The 23,495-nt window shown below is 47.0% G+C and overlaps 1 protein-coding gene across 1 annotated transcript in view; it reads left to right on the top strand.

The window, feature by feature from the left end:
* Positions 1 to 23,495, top strand: part of COG5 (component of oligomeric golgi complex 5) — a 2,640,594-nt gene that overhangs the window by 2,408,960 nt on the left and 208,139 nt on the right. Inside the window, exon 19 of the mRNA XM_069629143.1 lies at positions 12,030 to 12,106. Within this exon, the coding sequence (XP_069485244.1) occupies positions 12,030 to 12,106 (77 nt within the window). The remainder of the gene's footprint in view (positions 1 to 12,029; positions 12,107 to 23,495) is intronic.

The following is a 23,495-nucleotide window of genomic DNA, read 5'->3' as shown; positions in this document are numbered from 1 at the left end:
CATTTCACCCAGCCTACCAATCGGCGTCTCAACCCTAAGTGTAGGCAAATGGAAGGGGACCCCCTCTTACTGTCAGCGCACCCCCAGCCACACTCCTCTGTGATTGCGGCCTCAATCGTCCTCGGCCTCATCAGCCTCTGCACTCCTGGGTAAAGAGAAGATCCTGGAGGCATTTGGAACGAAAATCTATTCCAATGCTAGTCTCCATCTGCGCCAGTCCAATGCGGGTGCCATGCTGGTAGCGGTCAACCAAAGGCTCTTGCAAGATATCGCCGATTTCCTACCGAAATTCCCTATACAGAGCCAGACTCGCTTCAAGGCTGGGCTGGCTGAAGCCAAATAAGTTGCACAAGACATAATGGAGTCCACAGTTGCGCACATCGATACCTCAGGTCGTGCCATCTGCATTGTTACTGACATGAGAAGGATGGCTTTGTTAAGGGCGACTAAGTTCAACCCTGATGTCCAGGAGCATATACTGGACCTTCCTTTAGAGGGGGGCGATCTGTTCCATTTGACTACGGACGAGGAACTTGATAAGAAGAAGAATAGTTTGCAGACTGCAAAGTCCTTATCAATCCTCAACAAGTCCACCCCCAAGGCATATAGCCAAGCACACCAGTGCTCAGACAAAGGTCGGTACTTCAGAGGTTTTAGGGGCTTCCAGGAGAGAGAGTTCAGACAACCTGACAAATCCGCGAGCCAGCACAGGCGCAAGCAGCACAAGGTGGCTCACAAGGGCTTTTTCCATTCCCCCTCCTTAGCCCCAGACTCAGAGGGCAAGGAAGCATGACACATCCATCCGGATCCACGAGTCTCTGTTGCGGGGCAGGCTTGCCCTTCATGCTCACCGCTGATGGACAAGGTTCACGGACCCATGGATCCTCTCTGTAGTAGCCACGGGCTTCGACTCCCTATCCCTCCTTCTCCTCCCCTCCGCTCCCACAGATTGGTACAGCAACTCTGTTGGCGGAAATTCCCTCGCTCGTAGAGAGTCAGGCAGTGGAGGAAGTCCCAACCTCTCAACGGGGTCTGGGCTTCTATTTATGGATTTTCTCCATACACAAAAAGAACCAGGCTTGCTTGGGAGTTGTGTTGCACCTTTCCACCTTGAACCTTTCCCTTCCTCTCCAAAAGTTCAAGATGGTTACCCCAGCGCTTATAGCAGAGACATTGTGTGCGGGAGACTGCATGTGCTCCTGGATCTGAAGGATGCCTAGCTACACGTCCCGATCTGGCAACCCCATTGGTCCTTTCTAAGCTTCAGGATCAAGGGTTTTCATTTCCAATACAAGGTTCTACCCTTTGGCCTGAATTCGGCTCCCAGGATCTTTACAAGAATGATGAACGGGGGGGGGGGGCAGCCCTGCACAGTGCTCAGGGTCACCACATCTACCCATAGCTAGACGACTGGCTGGTCAGGGCCAGGTCTCCGGAGGCAGTCCAGCACACTGCATCCGCCCTCATGAATACGTTACACGAGCTGGGATTTTCCATCAATCTCAAGAAGTCACAGCTGGCGCACACGCAGAATCTAACCTTCCTGGGCCTTATCTGGAATATGGGCTCTGAGAGGATTTTTCCCTCAGCGGACAAGATCGTAGCCATCAAAAGGGCCACGGGGCATTTTCTCAGCAGAGCAGTGACCTCAGCATGGTGGTACCAACACCTCTTGGGCATCATGGCGGCATGTCTCCTGGCAGTGCTGCATACGAAGCTCAAAATGAGGCGACTGCAGTTGCACTTCGCAGCCTCCTGGAGTCAGGAGACGGGTTCCCAGGTGGAGCAGGTCAGCATCCCTCATCATCTCCACCAGGATCTCATCTGGTGGAGCATTATCAACAACATGCGGATAGGCAGTCCCTTCCGTCCTCCAGCACCTCAGGTCACCATCACCACAGACTCCACAGAGTCCCTAGAGCACTGGGGAGCTATCTTGGGCAGCCTCAGTGTCCAGGGGATGTGGTCCCATCAGGAGCAGATGGCCCACATCAACTGGCTCGAGTTGATGGCCATCTGGCTCGCTCTCAAATACATCCTCACTATGATCAGCGGCAAGGCGATCCTCATTCAAACGTACATCTCCACCAGCTTGGTTTACATCAACAAGTAGGGTGGCACTTGGTCTCTTCCCCTCTGCACTCTAGCAGTCAACATTTGGGAGTGGGCTCTGGAAAACAACATTCACTTGGCAGCAGTCCACCTCCCGGGGGAGTCCAACCTGGAAGCGGACAGGCTCAGCCGGTTGGATGCGGACAACTACGAATGGCAGTTGAATGAGCAGGTTCTTCAGAAGATCTTTAACAGGTGGGGTCATCCTCAGGTGGATCTCTTTGCCACCTCGTCCAACAGGAGGTGCCCTCAGTTTGCCTCCTGGCAGGGACTGAGTTGGGGCTCTCTGGGCGACGCGATGCAGATCAAGTGGAACAACATGAACGTGTATGTCTTCCCTCCCACACCCCTGGTCCACAGGGTAATCTGCAAGATCAGGGAGGCCCGGCACCTCCGTATCATCCTGATGGCTCCATGGTGGCCAGCAGGGCCATGGTTCTCGGAACTACTCAGCCTGTCGGATCAGGCCCTGATGCACCTTTCGCTGGGCCCAGCACACCTACTCTCTCAGCAGGGAGGCACGAACATCCACCCTGCCCTCCAGAAGTTAGCCCTTGCATCGTGGTTCCTGAACAAGTCACACTGAGGCATCTGCATCTGTCAGAAGCTAACCTGGACATCATACAGGGGGCTAGGAGCGATGCTACCAGGAGCCAGTACAAAAGCAAGTGGATCAGGTTTTGTCAATGGGCGGAATCAAAGGAGGTCAATACGTTGACTTGCACATTGGACGACGTGCTATCCTTCTCGGTGCACCTCACACACTTGGAACTGCAACTAGACACATGCTGCACATATCTAGCAGCCATTGGAGTCTACAGGAACTCGGAGGAGGGGGTATTTTCTTCCTCTAATCTGGTGGTTAAAAGACATTTGGCAGGCCTTACCAGGCTTTACCCGCCTATCATGAAGCCAGTCCCAGTGTGGGACCTCAGTGTGGTCTTGGGTGCCCTGGCGCATTAACCATTAGATCCTATGGCGTCCGTGGACATCAGGCTAGTCACGATTAAGGCAGCTCTCCTGGTGGGCCTTACCTTGGCACCCCGGATCAGTGAAATCCAGGCGCTGGTGGCTTCAGAGCCATGTACTACTTTTCAGCTTAGAGCACACCCTGCATTCTTACCTAAGGTGGTCTCCTCTTTGCACCTAATTGAGGAGATAGTGCTACCAACTATCTTCGCGGACCCCAAAGATGGGTATTACACTGTATGGACGTGAGGCGTGTGCTGAGATACTACCTAGACAGGACTAAGGGCTTCCGCAAATCAGACGCCCTCTTTATCAGCTTTGGTGGGTCAAAGCCTGTCTGTCAAGCCTCCAAGGCTTCCATAGCAATGTGGATGGTTATGGCCATCAAGGAGGCAGGACAAACCTCTTCCAGCAAATATGCATGTCCACACAATCAGAGTGAAAGCCACAGCAGTTGCTTTCCAGAGGCACATCCTGTGGCAGGTTATCAGCAAGACGGCTACATGGGCTATGCCCTCGGCCTTGTGCAAGCACTACTGCTTGGACGCCGGCTTCAGATCGGATGCAGCATTTGGTCAGGCAGTGTTAAGGAACTTGTTTTCTTAAGAGAGCACCTCTCCACCCTGGGGCTACATTCAGTTGTACTCACCCATACAGTATGGAGGAAAGGGGACGGGATGTAAGACTAATTATAAATTACTCGCTGTAATGACTAACATACTCCTAGTCCATAGTCCCCTTTCCTCCATACATTCCACCATCCTCCCCCGTAATAAAACTGGTGTCATTAGGCAATGTTAATATTGTCTACATGTCAAAGGGGACTGAGTAGTGGCAGTGGTGGGCGGAGTCAGGGGAGCGCATGCTCCCATGGCTGCGCCCCCGTGCACATCTAAATTTAAAGGGGAAGATGATTTTTCTGGTGAAAAAGTTTTCGTCTCCCATCCCTAGCGACGGACGCCCATACAGTATGGAGGAAAGGGGACTATGGACTAGGAGTATGTTAGTCACTACGGTGAGTAGCTTATGATTGTTGGTATATGCTGCGATTAATAAACAGTTTTGTTTTTCATGAACAACTTTCCTCCACAGTACACTTTATCTTTTTATGCTCTTGTATACTCCTACACAATAGTTGGGATAAAAGAACTAAGAACTGATGCATAGTTTCGGCTGTTGGAGGGCTCTTAGATCTCAGAGATAATGCCTGTCTTAAAAAAGTGTTCCTTAGCAAAACAGGTAAAAATATCAGGTAACAATAACAGAAACAAGCACTGGAAAAGCCAGCAGTTTTGACTTTGATAAACGCAGACACATTCCCCATTCATATATTGTAATATACAACTTTTTAAAAATATTAAAATGTTCCACAAATCATCCTGTAGAATTAATAACCTGTTACTACTGATATTTATAGTTGCAGTACCAAATTGAAAATAGTCTGTTACTAATAGTCTTTATCATTTGCATATAAAAGAAATGAGAGACGTTAAGGACTTTAATTCTTTGCTTTTTTGGGGTGTTGTACGGTCTGCGGATGAAGTGGCCATACACATATTTTCAGAAATATTTTATTGCACTGGAAGTGGCTTAATATCAGCAATTAACCCATTACCTCTCAAACACCTGTTTTTGCAGGCAGAATATCTGTTTACGGATTTAGCTAACAATGGGAATAGGCTGCTGTTCAAGCTATTGACTAATTTGTATCCCTACACAAATGCAAGAAAAAAGTGCCAAGAGCACACATACTTTCTCTACCAACTGTTTTTTCTAATACAGGGGGCTAGCGACACCTCTTTGTGACAAAACTGAAAAAGAGTGATGTTCTAAATTGTACAACATTTCAATCTCTAGGTAATGGAGCAAGTGTGCTGTCCCTTAGGATTTTGTAGATGAGCTAGAATAATAAATTAATCCAAATGTCAGTAGTTTGATAATTAAGAGAGCTATGAGTACAGATTGATCACTACCAAACAATTTCCCAGTAGTACTAGCAAGTGGTAAATATATATTCCAGATGTAAATGTGATAGTTAGACCAATGTCTCAGATGATTGCTCTACACCAGGTATGCCATTGGGCCCTTTGAAGGAAATAAGCCTCGACTGTTGTAAGTGTTCGGTCAATACTTTTTCAGGAGTGGATCAATAATTTCAGCATATCTGATTTCAGTAAAAATATAACATTTTAAGGAAGTCATCCAGGTCATTCATTACATTATTTAAAATCGGAGTGCTTTAAAATAATAACTTTCATGTGTGAAGCCCATGATATGATATGATATGGCATTTATAATGCACCTGTACACAAGTTTTTCAAGGTACGAATCCATGGGATTTTGTTTACAATATCATTGGTGATGAGATCTTACTGGATACTACATGGAAGTGTTGCATGCAGATTGGACCAAAGGGAATCCCAGTGCTTCTGAGGTTTGGTTTCAACCGAATCAGAGAGGTAATGCATACCCAAATTAGAGTAAATAAGAAATTGAAGGTGGATTGAGATACGCCAAACATCCGCTGGGGAAATTAAACATTACAGTGACTGCTAACCATCCCTACAGTTGGCTCCATGACACTCAACTTGAACAGGATTAGCGTATACATTACTCATATGTCCTGTCTCCTTTCCTCCAACCTTGTGGGCATCCCCAAATTTAGTATAGCACGTGGGTCGCAGCCTTGAGCGTGAGAATGTTCAGCTGAGGCCCCGCCCTCCGGCACCTCACCTAAGTCGCTTTTTGCGCACAGACGGTGTCAGCCCTGGCATCAAGCACAGAGACTGTTTTAGCTTTCCGCTTGCGCCCGTTTAGTTTTTTCAATCTTCTTTAACTTCCCTTTGGTACCTCACCTCCCCCAGTGCATGCCGGCCACAAGAGGATTTACGAGATGTGCCTCATGCGACTGCTCGTTCATGGCCTCGGACCACCATGCACTCTGCCTTGAGTGCTTGTGTCGCGAACACCACTGGGACGCATGTTCGGTTTGCAACGCTCTAGGTCACGGGGCATTGAAGAATCGTTTGTTGCGGTGGAGGGAGATCTTCCACACTTCTCCTCTAACCCACCTTACTGACTCAATCTCCAGGACCTCTCGTCAAGACAAGGTAGGCCACAGCACAGCGACTCCTTCCCTGTGGTTCCCATGGATCAGAGTTCCTCGTATTCAGGTTCTGGCAAGCTCAAGGCTACTAAGGCTACTGACTCCCAAGCCGAGGGCCCCGGGGGCTCTACTGGGCTTTTCGGGGACAGACCTGAGGCCTTCCAGACTACCGGCTCCCAAGCTGAGGGGCTCAGGGGCCCTACCCGGCTGTCCTCAGAAGGGCGATCAAGTTTGCCCTCTTCTTCCCCAAGGGGTAAGGGATCGTGAAATGCCACCTCCAAGAGTCTGTCCTCGGCTTGATCCAGCACGGCTTCCGGCACAGTTGCCGAGGGCCTCCAGCCTACCAGAGCTTGCACCAAGGTCATGAGTTAGGGCATTGCGACTACTGGCCGGCGGGAGGGTTCAGCGCCTACCAGAGTGATCTTTGAGGTCGCCACTTCTGCTTTGAGCGCAATACCCAAGCTGTATCCTCCCATGTCTGAGGCCTCTCGTGGCTCAGGGCCTCCATGCCCTCCCATCCATGGCGTGGCGCAAGGCTTCAAAATGGCAGAGAGGCACGTGGCAGAGTCTGCCAGGTCGGTGTCCATCTTGGATCCAACTCAGGACCCGCCTGTGCTTTTGCCCATCGAATGGGCTTTGCAAGATTATCCCAGTGCCCTTCCCCTGAAAGCAGCAGCCGATTGTACTCTACAGGCTGCTGGTCTCCTCAGGGATACATCTTCCCATCGCAGCCTTAGGGCTACATGCCTAAGGCGCCTCAGCGCTTTGACCAGGAGCGGAGGCCCAATGCCTCGGAAGGCCAGCCCCTAGGGACCCGGCAACTTGCGGGACCGCTTCTTCATGTGCTTCCTCTAACTCATGCATTCCCCACAGATGAAGGGCTTCCTAAAGGATATAGTGAAGGAGGTCATCCCACAGGTGGTGCCTCCACAGACCGCTCCTCTGGGTGATACTCCTGTTCCTCCAGTGCTGCCGGTCCCTCCCCCTGTAGTGCAGACCCCTCCACGTCTTCCTCTACCACCAACGCCTCCCTCTCAACAGCCGTTGGACCAGTCTTCAGCGCCGGAGTTAGGGGGGACCCCGTCTGCACCTGTGTCCCAGGGCCCGGATTTCCTACGGTCTGTGAAAAAGGGAGCTTGGGGGGACGATAAGGACGAGGACGCCCAGTACGATGAACCCTCGGCATCCGCCTTCAGTGCCTGGCCGAGTTCCTGGGGGCTCCTTTACCCATCGACACAGTCAGCAGAGGGTTGTGCCTTGGTGTCGAGATGGGAAGGACATTGTGGATGCCCGCCACTACGTTTTCATTTTACGTGCAGGAGCGCATCCTGGATCTACCCGTCAAGGGCGTGGACCTTTTTCATTTGGTAACCAATGACAAGTTGACAAAGAAGAAAACATCCACTTAAGCCACCACTTAATTGACCTTCTTGACAAAACCTGGACAGAAATCCTTACCTCAGTCTCAGTGCAGGACTGAGTTCAAGCTCAGCGCTTTCTCCGTTTTCAAGGGAGTCCGGCACCTTGGTACACAGTGGCCTGACGGTCACACAGCGACAACAGAGGGGGCAGCAGAGGATGTTGCACAGGTTTTTCCGCTCCCCCAGTGACGGTAAGGTCGGGGAACACAGCTTGCCTGTGGGAGGCTGTTTGGCTCTGTTCCAGGACATCTGGAAGCGTCTTTTCAGCAACCCGTGGATCCTTTCTGCGGTCTCCACAGGCTTCAGTCTAACTCTTTCCTTGCCTCTACCGTCCTCTCCTCATCCTCGTCAGATCGGGTCCCCGGCTCCTTTACAGGGGGTCCTTTTTCTTTTCGAGATGCAGGTGATAGAACCAGTTCCTCCCTCAGACAGGAGCTCTGGATAGTATTTCAGGATTTTTGCGGTACCCAAGAACAACCAGGCTGGCCCGAGGTTTGTCCTGGACCTGTCATTTCTAAATCTGTTTTTACTGCTGAAACACTTCAAGATGATTACTCCCGCGCACATAGCCGAGTCTCGGTGTACAAGAGACTGGATGTGTTCCCTGGACCTCAAGGATGCGTACCTGCATGTGCCCATCTACCAATTGCATCTTAAGTTTCTGCAGTTCACGATTATGTCGTACCACTTTTAGCACAAGGTGCTGCCCTTCAGCCTGAACTCGGCCCTTGTGTCTTCACAAAGTTGATGAACGCAGTGGTGGCCTTCTCCACTTGGAGGGCCACCATCTCTACCCTTATTTGGACTACTGGCTCGTGAGGGCCAGGTCACTCGAAGGGGTGGTACACTCCTGCCAGAGATTGGAGGATATCCTTTGTCAGCTGGGGTTCTCCATCAACCAGAGAAAGTCCCAGTTGTGCCCATCTCAAGAACTGGTCTTTGGAACACTACAGTTCAGCAGATGTTCCCTACGCCCGAGTGGCTCTTGTCCCTCTGCAAGGTGGTGGGGGACTTCCTGGCCAACTCGACAACCTCAGCTTGGTGGTTCCAGCACGTTCTGGACCTGATGGCCTCCTGCGTGCTAACTGTACAGCAGGCTCGCCTCAAGCTCCACCTGGGGACCAATTGGGATCAGGAGACGGGATCTCAGTCAGACAGGATCTCAATTCCTCTGCTCCTACTGCCGATCTTTGCTGATGGTTGATGGACGACAATGTTTCAGTGGGACCCCTCTACATCCGACCGTAGCCTACCCTGGTGGTGACAACGGATTTGTCTCTTTCGGGCTGGGGGGGGCTATATGATTCATTGTGCTTGGTCCAGGACGGAAGCCCTCCAGCATATCAGTCCTCTCAGGGCAGTGGGATTGGCCCTCAAGGCATTTTTGCCCCTCATCAGGGACAGGTCTGTTCTAGTCAGGACAGACAATTCTACTATATTTTACCCGAACAAGCAGAGTGGTACACGTCCCCCCCCCTTCCTCCTCTGCATGGAGGCGGTAGTGATCTGGGAATGGATCCTGATGGACGGAGTTTGGATTTCAGCAGTCCACCTCATGGGGAACAGCAATGCAGATGGGGAACAGCTGAGAGAGCTGCAGGTTCAACACCTACGAGTGGGAGTTGCACGTTGACCCCTTGTTACCCTGTTCCAGTGTTGGGGGTTTGTTGGCGTGTATCTGTTTGTATCCCCCTGAATTCCAAATGCCCCAGTTTGCTTCATGGGCAGGACAGGGTCAGAGGTCTTTCCAGATCTGTTGGCACGGCCGCAGGTATTATGCGTTCCTGCCCACCCCTCTGTTCCAATGGACCCTCAGCAAGATCCAGGTTTCGGTGGGTTGCATCCTCATCCTGATTACCCGATTACCCCCCACCCACTGGCCTTCAAGACCCTGGTTTTAGGATCTTCTGCAGTTGTGCTCCCAGGGTCCCGTCCACCTTCAGACCTCCAGCAGGGGCTTCCTGACGGAGCAGGGCGGGGTGGTGGAACATCCAGACCCAGCCAAGCTGGCCCTGGCGGCCTGGTTCCTGACAAGCTCAAGCTTCAGCATGCTCAATTTTTGGATGACAACTGGGACATCATTCAGCAGGCCAGGAGGCACTCGACGCAGTCCCAGTATATGAGCAAATGGACTAGTGTCTGCCATTGGGCTCGTGGCAAGGGTCTGGAACCTGTCCGCTGGATGATGTTCTGGCGTTTTAGGCGCACCTGGCTCATTCTAGAGTGCAGGAGGATACTTGCCGTACTTATTTGGCAGCCATTGGGGCTTAGAAGAATTCTCCTGAGCATGTGTTTTCGGCGGCCAATCCAGTGGTTAAGGCCCACCTTAAGAGGTTGTCTAGGCTTTTTCCTCAGATGCATAGGCAGCATCCCGTCTGGGACTTCAATGTGGTTCTTGCAGCTTTGCAGCACAAGCCGTTTGAGCCCATTTCCTCTGTGGACATACACTTGGTAACACTGAAGACAGTTTTACTAGTGGCTCTCGCCTATGCATGCAGGGTTAGTGAGCTGCAGGCGTTGTCTTCGTGCAATCCCTTCACCACGTTTCACAATGACAAGTTCATCTTGCGCACACACCCGAACTTCTTGCCCAAGGTGGTCTCTCCATTTCATCTGAATCAAGAGATCTGCCTGCCGGTGTTCTTCCCGAACCCACATTCCGAGGCAGAGCGGGCCCCACATTCCTTGGACCTCAAGAGGGTCCTCAAGTTTTACCTCTCTGACTAAATCCTCTAGGAAGTCTGAGGCATTGTTTTGGTGGCTCCTCCCCTGGCTCTCAGGCTTCCAACACGTCCATCGCTCGTTGGATGGTTCAGACCATTTCGGAGGTGTACACGGCCATGGGCAAACCAGTCCCTGAGGGGATTCAGGCCCATGCTGTTAGAGCTAAGGCCACAGCTATTGCGTTTCAGAAACATGCTTCTTGGGATGTCATCAGCAAGGGGGCTACTTGGACCACTCCAGCCTTCTGTAGGCACTATTCCCTGGACACCAGCTCCAGGCGCGATGCAGCGTTTGGTCAGGTGGTTCTGCAGAACCTTTTTGCTTCGTCCTAGATATGAGGCAGGTCGTCACAGCTTGACCCTATGGTCTTGTTTGGTGGAATCACCCACAAGGATGGAGCAAAGGGGACTTGACGTATCAGTAATTAAAGTTACTCACCGTAGTGATTAGAGTAGTCATAGTCCATAATCCCCTTTCATCCATACGTCCCACCCGCCTTCCTCCGCTAGTATGCCAAGAGCTAATATGTATTAAGAGAAGCCGGGTATCTAATTGTCTGATGTGTTCAAAGGTGACTGACGTGAGGCCCGGGAGGGCTGGGCCTCAGCAGAGCGTTCCCACACCCGAGGCCGCGCCCCTGCGCGCCATACTAAATTTAAAGGGGAAGCTCAATTTTTCGCTGCGAAAGGTTCTATTACCGTCCCCATGTTGGGGTACGCCGACAAGGATGTAGAAGGGTGGCAACGTTGGGCAGTCCTCCAGAGTTTTCTGGTTTAGGTGGTATTGTTGCTTTCTCCCTCCTCCAAATTTACGTACTGCTTTGATAGTCTATCATAGATGAGCAATCCGTGGGAGGAAACAATCCTCTTGGTAATGTTCTTTCTGATGGATGTTCCTCCCACAGATTCCTCATTTCCCGCCCTACCTGCCCCTCTTGAGGGAAGCTGTTACCCATCGGTTTTATGGTCCCTCAGCTTCAGAGTGCTATGAAAAAAGGGTGGACCGGAGGTCAAGGGGCACAGTACCGCTATGCATACTGCCCCTGACATCATATCTGGAGCTGGAAACTTAAAGGCGTCGGACGGAGCTGACGCAGAGACGCGCTGCACCCCCTGGTGGCAGATAGTTTACAGAAAACGGCTGCGCTGTAAGAGGGGTGTCATAGATGCGGAATCCATGGGAGGAACATCCATTAGAAAGAACATTACAGAGAGGTCAGTAATTTGTTCATCTTTGTTGTAACTCTAACCCTCAATGCCTACCAAACCAGGTCTTCGCCCTTCCAGATTGTGCTCTACCACAGAAAAGCAAGCCAGACCCTCTCTCTCTCCGATTTATCTGTTTTTGCATGATGTCTTTGATATAACACGGTTGTGGCAGCACCTGCATATTGCTTAGGAGATGTATCAGCCCTTCACTGGAAATATTTTGTCGCACCAAGGGGCAATTAGGTCTGCTGTCTGTGCTATACAAATGAGTAAACATGATCATATCGCAAGTTTGAACACATCTTGGTTATTGAATTAAATGTGTGTGTAAGAAAAATATTGCATACCTTCAGTACTTGCCAGTCAAATCACAGTGCTTTTATGAAATCTAAATTGTTGCATAAATTAAGACAGTCATTATTTCACATTTTATGGATTTTCTTTGTTTTATATTGTGTACACATAATTACAATGTATTTCTCTTTTCAGATGGAATTAGCAGTGGCACCTCTTTGCAGGCGTGTGTCTGATCTAGGGAAACCTTATCGGCTGTTGCGGTCATTTCGGTGAGATAAAGTTTGTCAGTAACAGCATAATGATGAAACCAACCATATGTGCTTTGCTGTATAATTTGCTCAACATAGATCTTACTTTTGGAAATGGACTTGCACATTTCCAATATGTTGCTGGTTTAAAATGGATAACTTACACACAACATTTTATTATCTGTTTGTAATCTTCAATAAGCATACACTTGGTGTCATAAAGTGTGTATCTAATGGTTATTGGAACACAATAATAGCCTGCATCAAATGTATTTTCTTTTGTATCCATATACATTGTGTGCAGTTTTAGCATTGCCTAGATTCAAAAGAAGAAAAGTAGCAGACCAATGAAAAGTGTGGAAGCATTGTGATTTGCTAATCTTACTTACAGAAAGGTGTTTTTGGCTATGTTAGCAAGTTCATCTCTGTCATTTCAGAGGTTCCCTTTGATTTAGTCAGCAATTGTGTGGTTTTCATGCTGATGCCTTAGAAAAGTACCATCAGACTAAACATGTATGCAACTGTCTATTAAACCGCCTCTTTTCCTGGAGGCTGTAGTGTTCTGAAACCTTCGACCAAAGTGGGAATCAGGGCTCTGTGTCCCTGTTAGCAGTTGAGATTCCAGTGGGACATGTTACTACCTTGGATGTACTGCAGTGACAACTCAGCCTTGACTGTATGCACCAGGTCCACCCTCAGAGGCTGGAGGTGCTGGGTGGTAAACCTTGGGGGGCTCGTGGCAGTGTGAGGTCTGGGAGACTTGTAATGAACAGACAATGCTAATGGGATAGGCACAGGTTATCCTGCTTAACCAGTCTGGTATTTGTTAAGTGCACAGCCCCCCACATCCCAGCTGTGCTCCCTCTGCTCAGGGAAGAAACTACTGAAACAGCAGTGGTGGGCCTACATAGATGTGATGAATCCGATGGTGTTAACACTCCTTTCCCAGCGGCAGCTTCCCCCCATGTGGCCTGGGGATGGCAGCCGCAACCTCTGATCCTGACCCTGGGGGCGACTATACAAGGGAGGACCACCAATCGGGAGGTGTAACCCACTGGGGAATGTCAGGACATCATCGGATGAGACATGGTATCCCCCTTTTCCTCTTGAGGATACCCCTTCCATTTGTCATGCCTTTATGGCCTACTGTCCTAGCTTTCCTCCTTCCCTCTCCAAAACCACTGAAAATACATCTTCAAATTCTGCATACAAGTCATCAAACTGCACATTTAAAACTTCTGAGAACACTTTGCCAGACTTTGCTTATAAGTTATCATGAACTGACTTCCCTTCTTCTAAGGATAGAAGTATTGCCACGAGGAAGCCGAGCCGAGTTGTGAAGATCAGTGTCTTCACTGGTCTTTACAACTCGGCTCAGCTTCCTCGTGGCAATATGTAAGACGCGCTCTAGTTGTGAGCGCATACTGGACCGCAGGAAATTTAAACAGCAAAGCCAGCTGACCGGGAGAAGCTGGCTGAAGGGGTAGAGTCCTCTAGTTGCTGTCCGAGAGACTGCTGGGCGAATGTGAGGTCCGTGGATTCAACTGGCTCATGGGAGAAACCGAGAGAGGCAGACTGGAGGGACTGATATGCCGCGGGAACGCCAAAGAAGGAAGAACAGCCTCCCGGCATGCATCTGTACCGAAGAGCAGCCTCTGTGTTGTTGGAACTTAGGGGAGCATGGAATAGGCAAGCAAGAACCGCCGGAAGGACATGAACCATAAAGCAGAGGCAGCAAACATGAAGGAAGGAAGCGTGATGCAAACAAGCTGCTGCAGGTTAACAGTGGGAGAAGCCATTCCCGCTACCGCATACTGGTGGGTCTGCCTGAGGGAAGAGGGGACACTGGCATTTCGCTTCGGCAACAGGACTCAAAGCAGACAGAAGTGAATTAAGTAAATGAGAGAAAACAAAAAGTGGCATGTTACTTAAGTATACCAGCGAGTCCGACTGAGGGGAGAGGGATCACCGGGACATTTCGGCAATGGGACTGAAAGTGAACACAAGTAAATGAAGTGAATGAGAAAGAACGAAAGGTGCCATATTACTTAAAGGAACAGAGCATAACAAAGATAAGAACTTGTTACATTTGCAAGTGTGCGCAATTTGCATGTGAAAAAGCCCTGACAGGAGAGTACACCAAGTATTTCAAGTTATAAGTGTTTTGTACAAGAGAACACGTATTTGCATTTAAGAAAAACCCTGGCAAGAGAGTATACCAGGCAGATCAAAGGTGCAGAAATATCCATATGAAGAAAAGAAACGGACACAAGAGTATACCAGGCATTGCAAGTCATAAGTATTTGTAGATGATGAAAAGAAGTGATTGCATATTAAAGAAATCCAGCAGTAGAGAATACTGGGTAAACCCAAATCGGCCAACATATAAAATACACTGCATGATTAAGTCCTGAGAAGGATACATCAGGAAGCAACCAAAGAGTGTGATTGAGAGATATCAAGGAGTACAATTAAACCTAGCAAGAGAGCACACCATGTAGTCTATCAACAATCAGACTGTCAGCCAAGCTGTTTTGTATTGTAAACATAACCGATCTAAAGGAACTTAAAGAAACCATTATAAAGCTGAGTGAAGAGAAATCCAGGGGAAGGGGACGATTCCATGTCATTTCATCGCAGGATTTTTTTTCGTGTTTTTTTTTTACCACGTTTTATTTTTTTAAACCCATCCATCTTTTTTAAGCATTTTCCTTTTTGAACATTTGTACACCTTCCAATGTCAAAGACATTTCCCTGTTCACCTTATAGTTGATATTTTTAGAATGTGAAGGTCAGAATAGTACTTTGGACACAGGACAGTTCACATTGGACATCTTGACAAAGGACCGACCCATTCGTTTTGTTTTAGGTAGGGAAAATGCCTCTAGAGTAGGGAGAGAGAGGCATTTTCCACAACCATTTTTGTTTCATAAATGTTTATGGCCAAAATCATTAATCACCTGTGTCCGAGTTTCATTCCTGACCCTTCACATAGAGCAAAAGAAAGGTCATTCAGTTTTGATTATGGTGGGCAAGGTACTTCTCACACAGAACCTCAAAATATACATCAGAGCATTAGAGGTGATGAGGGAGCCCTTAATGGATATGGCTCTCAGTTTAAAATTACTGTCAGTACCAGAGCTACTAACCAGTACTCCATTTCAATGTTCTTTTTTCTTTAACTTTAAAATAGCTTTTATTTAAATTGTGTTTATACAAGAACTCTTCTGTAAAATATGCAAAACCTATACCTGAAATGGTTTAATTTATGACCTCAGTAGAAAACATTCAGTTGACTATTTAATAAGTAACTATATTTTATGTCCACTGGACAACCTTGTTAGAATGTTATATTTTAACTTCTCCATTTATTCCTGATACGATCGCTTGCATCATGATTTGACATCGGTGTGTTATGGGGTTGTATAATTGTTACAATGTAACTTATCTTAGATGGCTGTGGCCTAAATACACATATATCACACATTATCATGTTTCTGTTCTTTCAGTGATTATAAAACATTCATCAGGATGTCATTCGATTTGTCGCCACTTGCTACTACATTTCAGTAGACACTTTTCGTGTTCTCTTTCAGATTTCAGCCTGTAAGTGCTCCTCTACAGATAAAGCTTGATGTAGACTTGTATTATGCCTGTACTATTTCTTGGCGCCACCCGTAGTTCAATCTTTTAATATGGAATATCTTGTCAAATTACTTAATGTTAATTCTTCTTACTCGGTTTATATAGGTTTTGAGCCTATTGGGACCATCTGTCAGTCTTATAAGAATAGGATATTTTTTAAGTTCCTAAAACCACTAAAACTGTTTGGAAATAGGGAGGCTTTTTCTTGTTATGCTCCTTTTTATTGTGATGTATACCAAGGGCTGCACATTGCCAATGGTGCATCAGCGCTTTTCCCTTGGTGTCTATGGTAAAATAGAAAAAGAAGCTTAAGGCACACATACATTCAAATTCATAGGCACGGGGTGAATTCCCTGAGGCAAAAACAAAGAGCCAACATGTTTTTCCAAATTCTCAATGATTTGATGACCTTTAATCACTTTGTTTTTATTTAAAAAATATACAATAGATTGGAATCATTAGAAAATGGCTGTTTGTTTAGAGGATGCAATGAAGTTTACAAAGTGTGTTAAACAATTATAAAGGTTATGTGAAGTTTGTTTTAACTTTTTATTGTTAGCATTTTCAAACCTTCTACATCAATGCTCAGACCTGTATAAACTACTACAAAGTTTTAAAACTCTATGATAACTTTCTTATCACTTCGCATCTCAATTCCAAGTTGCCCATGGCCGCCTCGTGACAGTTCAGTGGGCCAGCACATTTGCATGTGGAAAACCTTTGTGGATGGTAGAAATGTGAGGTGTGGGATACCTGGACATAATAGAGGATGGAGAGGTGGTGTAGAGATTAAAGTTATGAGCTGAGCTGATCATCCCAATATCCCCTGATCCCACCTTCTAATGTTTCTACTCCTACCCTATAGTGAAGTCATTCGTTGAAACAGCAATGAGTGTAAAATGCCAGGGATGGTAACAGCCTGGGGGATGTTCCTGCAAGAAAAAGAGCTGCCTTATGAAGATGACCCTGTCTCCATTCCAAACGTTCCTGAACCTTTTTACCTAGCTTCTGCATTGTAGGGTGGTATCTTCTTGTTGGTGGAGCAACCTTGGGGTATCCTTTCAATCTTGCACAGGTTTAAGGCTGAATTTGCACTGATGGCACCCCTTAAACACATTTCCTAGAGGAAACTACCCTGAATACCACGCAGCATTTCACAACTGAAAAGAATGGATAAACAATGAGTCCCATTGAGATGGTTAATAAGACCACTTATTACAAAGCGCCATTTGTGTTGGCATTGTGTGGTACAGAGTTGGTTATTGTTACTATTGCTGCTCCCAATGTCGCTTGGGAGTATTTTAGATCAAAATACAAAGCCACTGATGGCTGTGAGGGAATGTTTGCAGGCATAAGTGTGCACTCTGAATGTTTGCCAAGTTCATTTTAATTCAAGAACCCTAACAATTTTCAACACATTTTGCTTTTTGAAAATCCTGCAAATGTCATGACCTTTTTTTCATAAACATTTGTAACAGATCTGAGTAAATTAATGTCACCATTTCTAAAAACATACACAGCGTTTGGAATAAACATTCAACATTTTCAAATAACTTAGTGTAGTTTCTATTGAAAAATAATTCCAACAATATTTGTCTGGCAGGCTTGTTTCCCCCTTTTCTTCTCTTTGGATGCAAACATTATTTAAAACTCTTTAACAGCCCAAGTCTAAAACAGGATCTATAAGGGCGTGGCAAGATGGCAACCAGAGCAAACATGCCCTGATTCTGTTCCGTGTCCATTGCTCCATTGATGTCATTTGACATTGATCCTGAAAGCCCTTAATGTACTTATTTGCAGATAGACCTAAATATCCTACTACAAACCCACTGAAACAAGCGATAAAGTAGTGAGGAAGCAGCCAGAGAACTCAGGCGGTCAAGTGAGGAGAGTTTCTAAAATGGTGGTTGTGTGGAGCTGTGATGGCTCACCTGCATTCAGCACTGAAGAATAGTGGATGTTGCTTACCCACAGACCCCCTTTACAGCGTGGCTGAAGTACAGTGCTGATTCTGGGCCTGGATGCAAGCTTGCAGCAAAGGTGTGGGGGAGACACATCTAAATTCAGGTGTTCCACCCAGAAGAGTGAAGATTGTGAGGCGGCTGAACCCAGGAGACTGAGGGGAACAAATAAAGCCTGAACTTGCAGTGAGAGAGATTTTTCTCCTGGCAGCATCGAGTAAAGTGGCGCTTCAGAGCCCAGAACTGCACAACCCGCAAGGCTAAGTTATCCAGATGAAGAGGGGAGAAGTGGGGCATGCACCAGACGTTATAGTGGCTGGAACGCTATACTGAGCTTCAAGTTGTCCTCAAGAAGGCGATTTATAGACTGAGAAATGAGCAGCAGCCATGGCCAAGCCTGCTGGGCTCCCAGGATCTTAAAGAGGGTTTAAAGCAGAGAAGTTGGGATGCTGGCAGCACCAGGCAGTGAAGATTAGCAGCCAATTTACTGTGAGAAGGAAGCTTTGCAAGGAGGTGAATATAGCACCTAGCACCAGGCCAACGACCCTGGAGATCTAATGCACAATTATGATAAAGCAGAAGGAAGTTGGTGGCATCACCCCGTATGATAACCCGTCTCATAAAGCCAGCACTTGACCAAACATAACACAGAAACATTACAACACTTCTGGTGGCTCTGGGTGCTAGAAAGGTCAGATTGGCATGCTTAGAACCCTGATGTCTGCTACTTTTTTGTCTTGGGCTAGCTTTACCCATTTGGTGGTGACTGTGCAGCAGCTCCCTACAAGATTTTAAAGAGAATTAGGGTACCAGGAGAAAGGCTATGAGAATCACAGAAGACAGAAAAAAGAGCACTGTAAGAGCCCCTGTGGGAAGCACGCAAGCTCAAGATGAAGCAGGGGACACCCAAGCAGCCCACAAACATACAGACAGTCAACATACAAAGGCAAGCACACATTCCTAGTATAGGAACCTTATTTGATACATCAAAAAGCCCAAACACTAAGAAATCCACTGCAGTTTCTCCAATAATGGCAGATAGTCTAACAGAAACAAGAGAGGCTGGCGAGAGCACTACCCAAGCTAAAATACCTCTGAATAAAAACATTGCAGGACTTGAAGAACGACCTTAAATACATTTTAAAGTCTGAAATTGTTTGCGTCATTAGTGGAAATGACTGCGGCAGGGAGATTGCTTTACTGGGAGAATTAATTGAACAGGGGGAAACTGCAGCCAGAATGATTCAAGATAGCGTCCCATTATTATCAGATGAAGGAAAAGACCTGAAAGATGTCACACTGCACCTTCAATGCAACTATGTACAAAAAGAGGGGCTCTTAATTAATCAACATTGTTTCTGCTCTCTATTCCAGCAGATTCTGAATAACACATTGAGCACTGAGATAATACAGTGCATTTTCAAAGCAAGCAACTTCCTCCGAGAGTCATAGTGAAGCCCGTTGACCACCTGACTAAGGAAGCTATTCTTTCTCACAGCTACCAGAAAAGAAGTATATAATCTCTAGACAGTACTTTTTAAATCATTCAGAACTTAACTCTGGCCACACTACCTAGGCACAAGTCAATAAAGCCAATAACCAAAGAGTTAGTTTGAAAAGAAATCTGGCAGAGTTGGACTTATATGCTGCAGCCTTCTTTCAAGCTCGGAGACACAGTGAGGACAGGCTTTACTTCTGAAGAAGAGTCCAACATTCTGAATATAAAATGACTGAAAAATGAGTATGTTAAGGCTTTGAAAAAACCACAAGACTATTCCTCTGTATAGCAAATGAAGAGACCCAGAAATGCAAAACAGTAAACCGTGCACAAAGATGCACAACATGATTGATGAGATATAGTTACATGGCTTTAGTGAGCTCAGAGTACAGTGATCTCTTGGAGAAGGGGATGAAGCTCATAGTGATAGATGGTCTATCGCAAGGAGTTCACTTTCAGGGACATAGCTCTCATTTTATTTTTAAAGGTTCCGGACCTAATGATTATTTCTGTCGTTTCTGAAATGTTTGGGCTGCACAGAGTTATTGGAAATTGAGGACATAGGGATTTAGGTAAAAAGCATTGCGGGTATTGTGACGAATCATTAGATGTCGTTACTTCTCCTGAGGGTCTCCCATGTGTCCCGAGAGGCGAGGACTCTACCCGATAGTCCCCGATGGAGCGGTATAATGAGGGAGGCTCTCATGGGGAGGGACTGCCAGCCATTTCACTCCAGGGGCCGGGCAGGTGATCCACAGGTCAAAGGAACTGAGATGCATAGAATCCCCTGCAACACTCCAAACCAGGAGAAGGACCCCAGGAAGAACTGGCCAAGCTTTTCGGGTGCAGAAAAGGTAACAGGAGAGGTGCGGGGACCGGTATGGGCCGAAAGGTGTGTTAGGCACAAACCCTATACCGAGATTGCAGCCGGACTATCTTCCTCATGTCATTACTTGGCAAATGAGGCAGCCAAGGAGACATAAAGAGAGGGGGCGAGAAACCGGGGTCTAGGACCCCACCAAAGAAATTGACATGAGTCAACTTCCTGGTGGCAGTACTTGGTAGAGAAGGTAACCAAGAGGGCCAAGTCAAATAATAAGAGAAGCAAGGGTCGAGGATCCAAACCAAGAGCGCAATACGAGTCATCTTCCTCGTGGCAGTACTTGGCAAGGAAGTGGACCAAGTGGGCCCAGATCAAAGAAGAAGAGAGAAACCAGGGTTGCTGACCCTCACAACACTCATAGTTTGGTGTTTTAAGTGTGAAATCTGATGAGGGGAAGACCAGGGGAAGGGAGTCATTCCACCTGGTTATAAGTTGGTGTGTAATAACTACCAGGAGAAGGGAGTCATTCTCCTGGTAACCTGGACCTGGAGGAAGGTCCAACAAGCCTCTGGAAGTGAATTCAGCCGCACAAAATTGAGACTTAGATGGGGAGGCATTCTCCTGGCCTAACAAGGTAACATTGTGTGTTATGTTTTAACTTTATGACCTGGAGAAGGGAATTGTCCCTTCAGGACGATTATTTGGAACTTTATTTTGGAACTTTGTGACCTGGGGAAGGCAGTCGTTCTGCCAGGTTGCTTGAGACTGAATGCCAAGAGAAGGGAGTCATACTCCTTACCCACCCAAGGAGACATTGGGCAGAGCTTAGATTATAAGTCAGGGGAAGGGTGGCATTCTGCTGGGATCAGCCTAGTACTACTTTTTTTATTAGTTTACTAGCCTAAGTACCCGGCTTCGGCTGGGCTATCCGTTCTCAGATTTTTATACCTGATCGGTATGTCTCACTTCAGTTTCTTTAGCAGTTTCATTGCTTCGTTTCTTAGCAGCACAAATTCTCAGATCAGTAAGTCTTGCTTGAGTTTCTTCAACAGTTTCATTCCTTCGTTGTTCAGCAGCACTAATTGTCTTAACAGCAAGTCTTGTTTCAGTTTCTCCAACAGTTTTGTTGCTTTGTTTTTTAGCAGCACAAACTCTCTGATTAGTAAGTCTTGCGTCAGGTTCTTGAGCACTTTCATTGCTCTGTCTGAAAGCATGTTGAATGCTATGAGCTTCATGGTGTTAAGATCTTCCTTCTTCATAATGTTGATCATGTTTCTGCTTTCGATGTTTGGTTTTGATCTGGGTAGGGTTAAAAACTGCTCTTTTTTCGTGGCATATCTGTAAAAATATATGTGTAGGATTGAAGCATTAATGAAAGGAGAGAATACAGAAGAAAGAAGTCTTTTTGTTAAACATGGAACCTGATTCAAATCAACAGATTCAACTATGTCATCTTAAAATTGTAGCAGAATTCCATTTGATGTCATGAGGGTGAAGTACCTGTCCTTTACAAAATGTTGCCATAGAAATTGTTGATCATGTTTCAGCTTCGATGCGCGATGAGCACTTTCTACAAATGACCTGGATCTGGCGGTGTAACCCCACAAAACATGATGCTGAAAAACAAAGCCGAAAATCCAAGCCAGAAATCCAAAAAGATTAATTATCTCAGGAACGCGATGACCTATCAAGTCAGAAATATTTGCATTAATTCCGCAATGAATAAACAATATGCCATACAAAATTCATGGCACCAGACCTCACCGTTCATGAGTAGTTAAGTACCCCAAGAACGGCACATACAAACCCACCCTATATAGAGATAGTGTAAGGGCCGTGTGATGAACTCATGGTGGCGACAGTAAAGACAGACACAAGTGATCACAGTTCAAGGGTGTTTATTAAACTGTATGCGGTTTGGAAAAATGCCTAATCTAAACCTAAATCTAAGATGGGAACAAGTGTTCGACCATCAAATGAAAATAAGGCAGTGCTTGTGGCGTGTTGTCAAAATAAAGGTCCTATACTAAGAAAAACCTATTGCCAAGTCCTTACAACTAATACAAAAATGGTGTGGGACGGTTTTCAAGAAAAAGAAAAAAGTGTTCACAAATAATATGTCAGAATGCAGTAGCGTGGATCTCCCTTCCCCACATTTTGAGCACGGGGTAAGGTGGGACCTTGGAGCACAGCACACCCTCTGGCTTTCCCAGTACGAGTCGACAGTCCCATTTGCGGCTATCAGGACCATCAATGGCCAAGTCTCGTTTCTCCTGAAAGACTCTTGCCTTCGAGGGCCTGATGTATTCAATAACAAAACAAATGTTTGTTCAACAGAATGAAAGTTTGTTTCCTGGTTTTACTTAGGGTGAGGATTCTTCACCCCTGGGTCCCCCTCTTCCGGGCGCTAACCCATCTTTACTTTCAACCTCACTTCCAAATCTCTGACTTTCAAACAGTTCTAGTGGACATTCCTCGACATGGCTCACTCTTGTCAACACACTGTTTTTTGGGACTTTAGACTTTGGCCCCTTTTTGTTAGCACCCCTCTTCCGGGTTCACTCTTGCCAACTTCACATTTGTATTTACTTTCAATGCTCACCCAATTCACTTCCCTTGCTTATGGGTGTGACGGTATTCACTTCCCTTTCTTTCTAAGTTTGTAGATCAAAGACTTTCGACTTGACAGGGATTTTGCTTCACCTCCTGTATGACCACTTTGAACTACCTTGGCGGCTCTCCTATGGCCTTCTGGTTTCTGTAGTTTTACTATGTTGGGGATCAACCAGTGTCTCTTGGAGCAGCACCCACATGGTGCTGGTCCCCTTCTGCAGCTGGTTTGCCCCTTTACTATTTTGCCGTTCTTTGAACTTTTTTACTTTGCGACTTTCATTCGCCACCGTCCAGTTGTTATCGGCTCTCCCCTCGACTTACCGGCTGTGATGAACCGCTTGGCTTTCTTCTTTACGGGAGTCGAGGCTGGTACCATGGAAGCATGAGTCTCCCTCGCTCCGGTTTATCGACGTCTATACGCTCCGTGTACCGTTGACATCTGTTGCAGCACACTTGGGCTATTGTCCTCGGTCTTAGGTTCCCTTCAGCGCGGGGTTTGTGGGGTTTTGTCGAAAAGGACAAGGTCGTGTCCCTCCTAGTCAGCCTCTTGATATTCGCCACCTTTCTCTTCCTCTTGAACTGCCGGGTCTCGTCAGGTAAAGGGCTCTGGTGTTAGTCCGTCCTCTAGATTGTCATGCGAAAGTGTTCTTATTGGTAAGGGGGGGCAGTCGTTTTGAATGTCCTATATGGGAGGATGGGGAAAGGTGATGAAAGAAGGGGCTTACTGTGACTCACCCGTGGGTGTTCCCCTCAGCGAGGACCCCCCATCCAGGTGATCCTCCCTCACTGGGTCCACTCACTTACTGGCCCACCCCCCGGAACTGATCCTCCCCAGGAACTGGATCCAATAGCGATGGCCGTGTCCTGGCC

The sequence above is a fragment of the Ambystoma mexicanum genome, chromosome 12 (genome assembly GCF_040938575.1).
Source record: "Ambystoma mexicanum isolate Mex_15411 chromosome 12, UKY_AmexF1_1, whole genome shotgun sequence".
Lineage (NCBI taxonomy): Eukaryota > Metazoa > Chordata > Amphibia > Caudata > Ambystomatidae > Ambystoma > Ambystoma mexicanum.
This window is presented reverse-complemented; position numbering and strand designations above follow the sequence as displayed.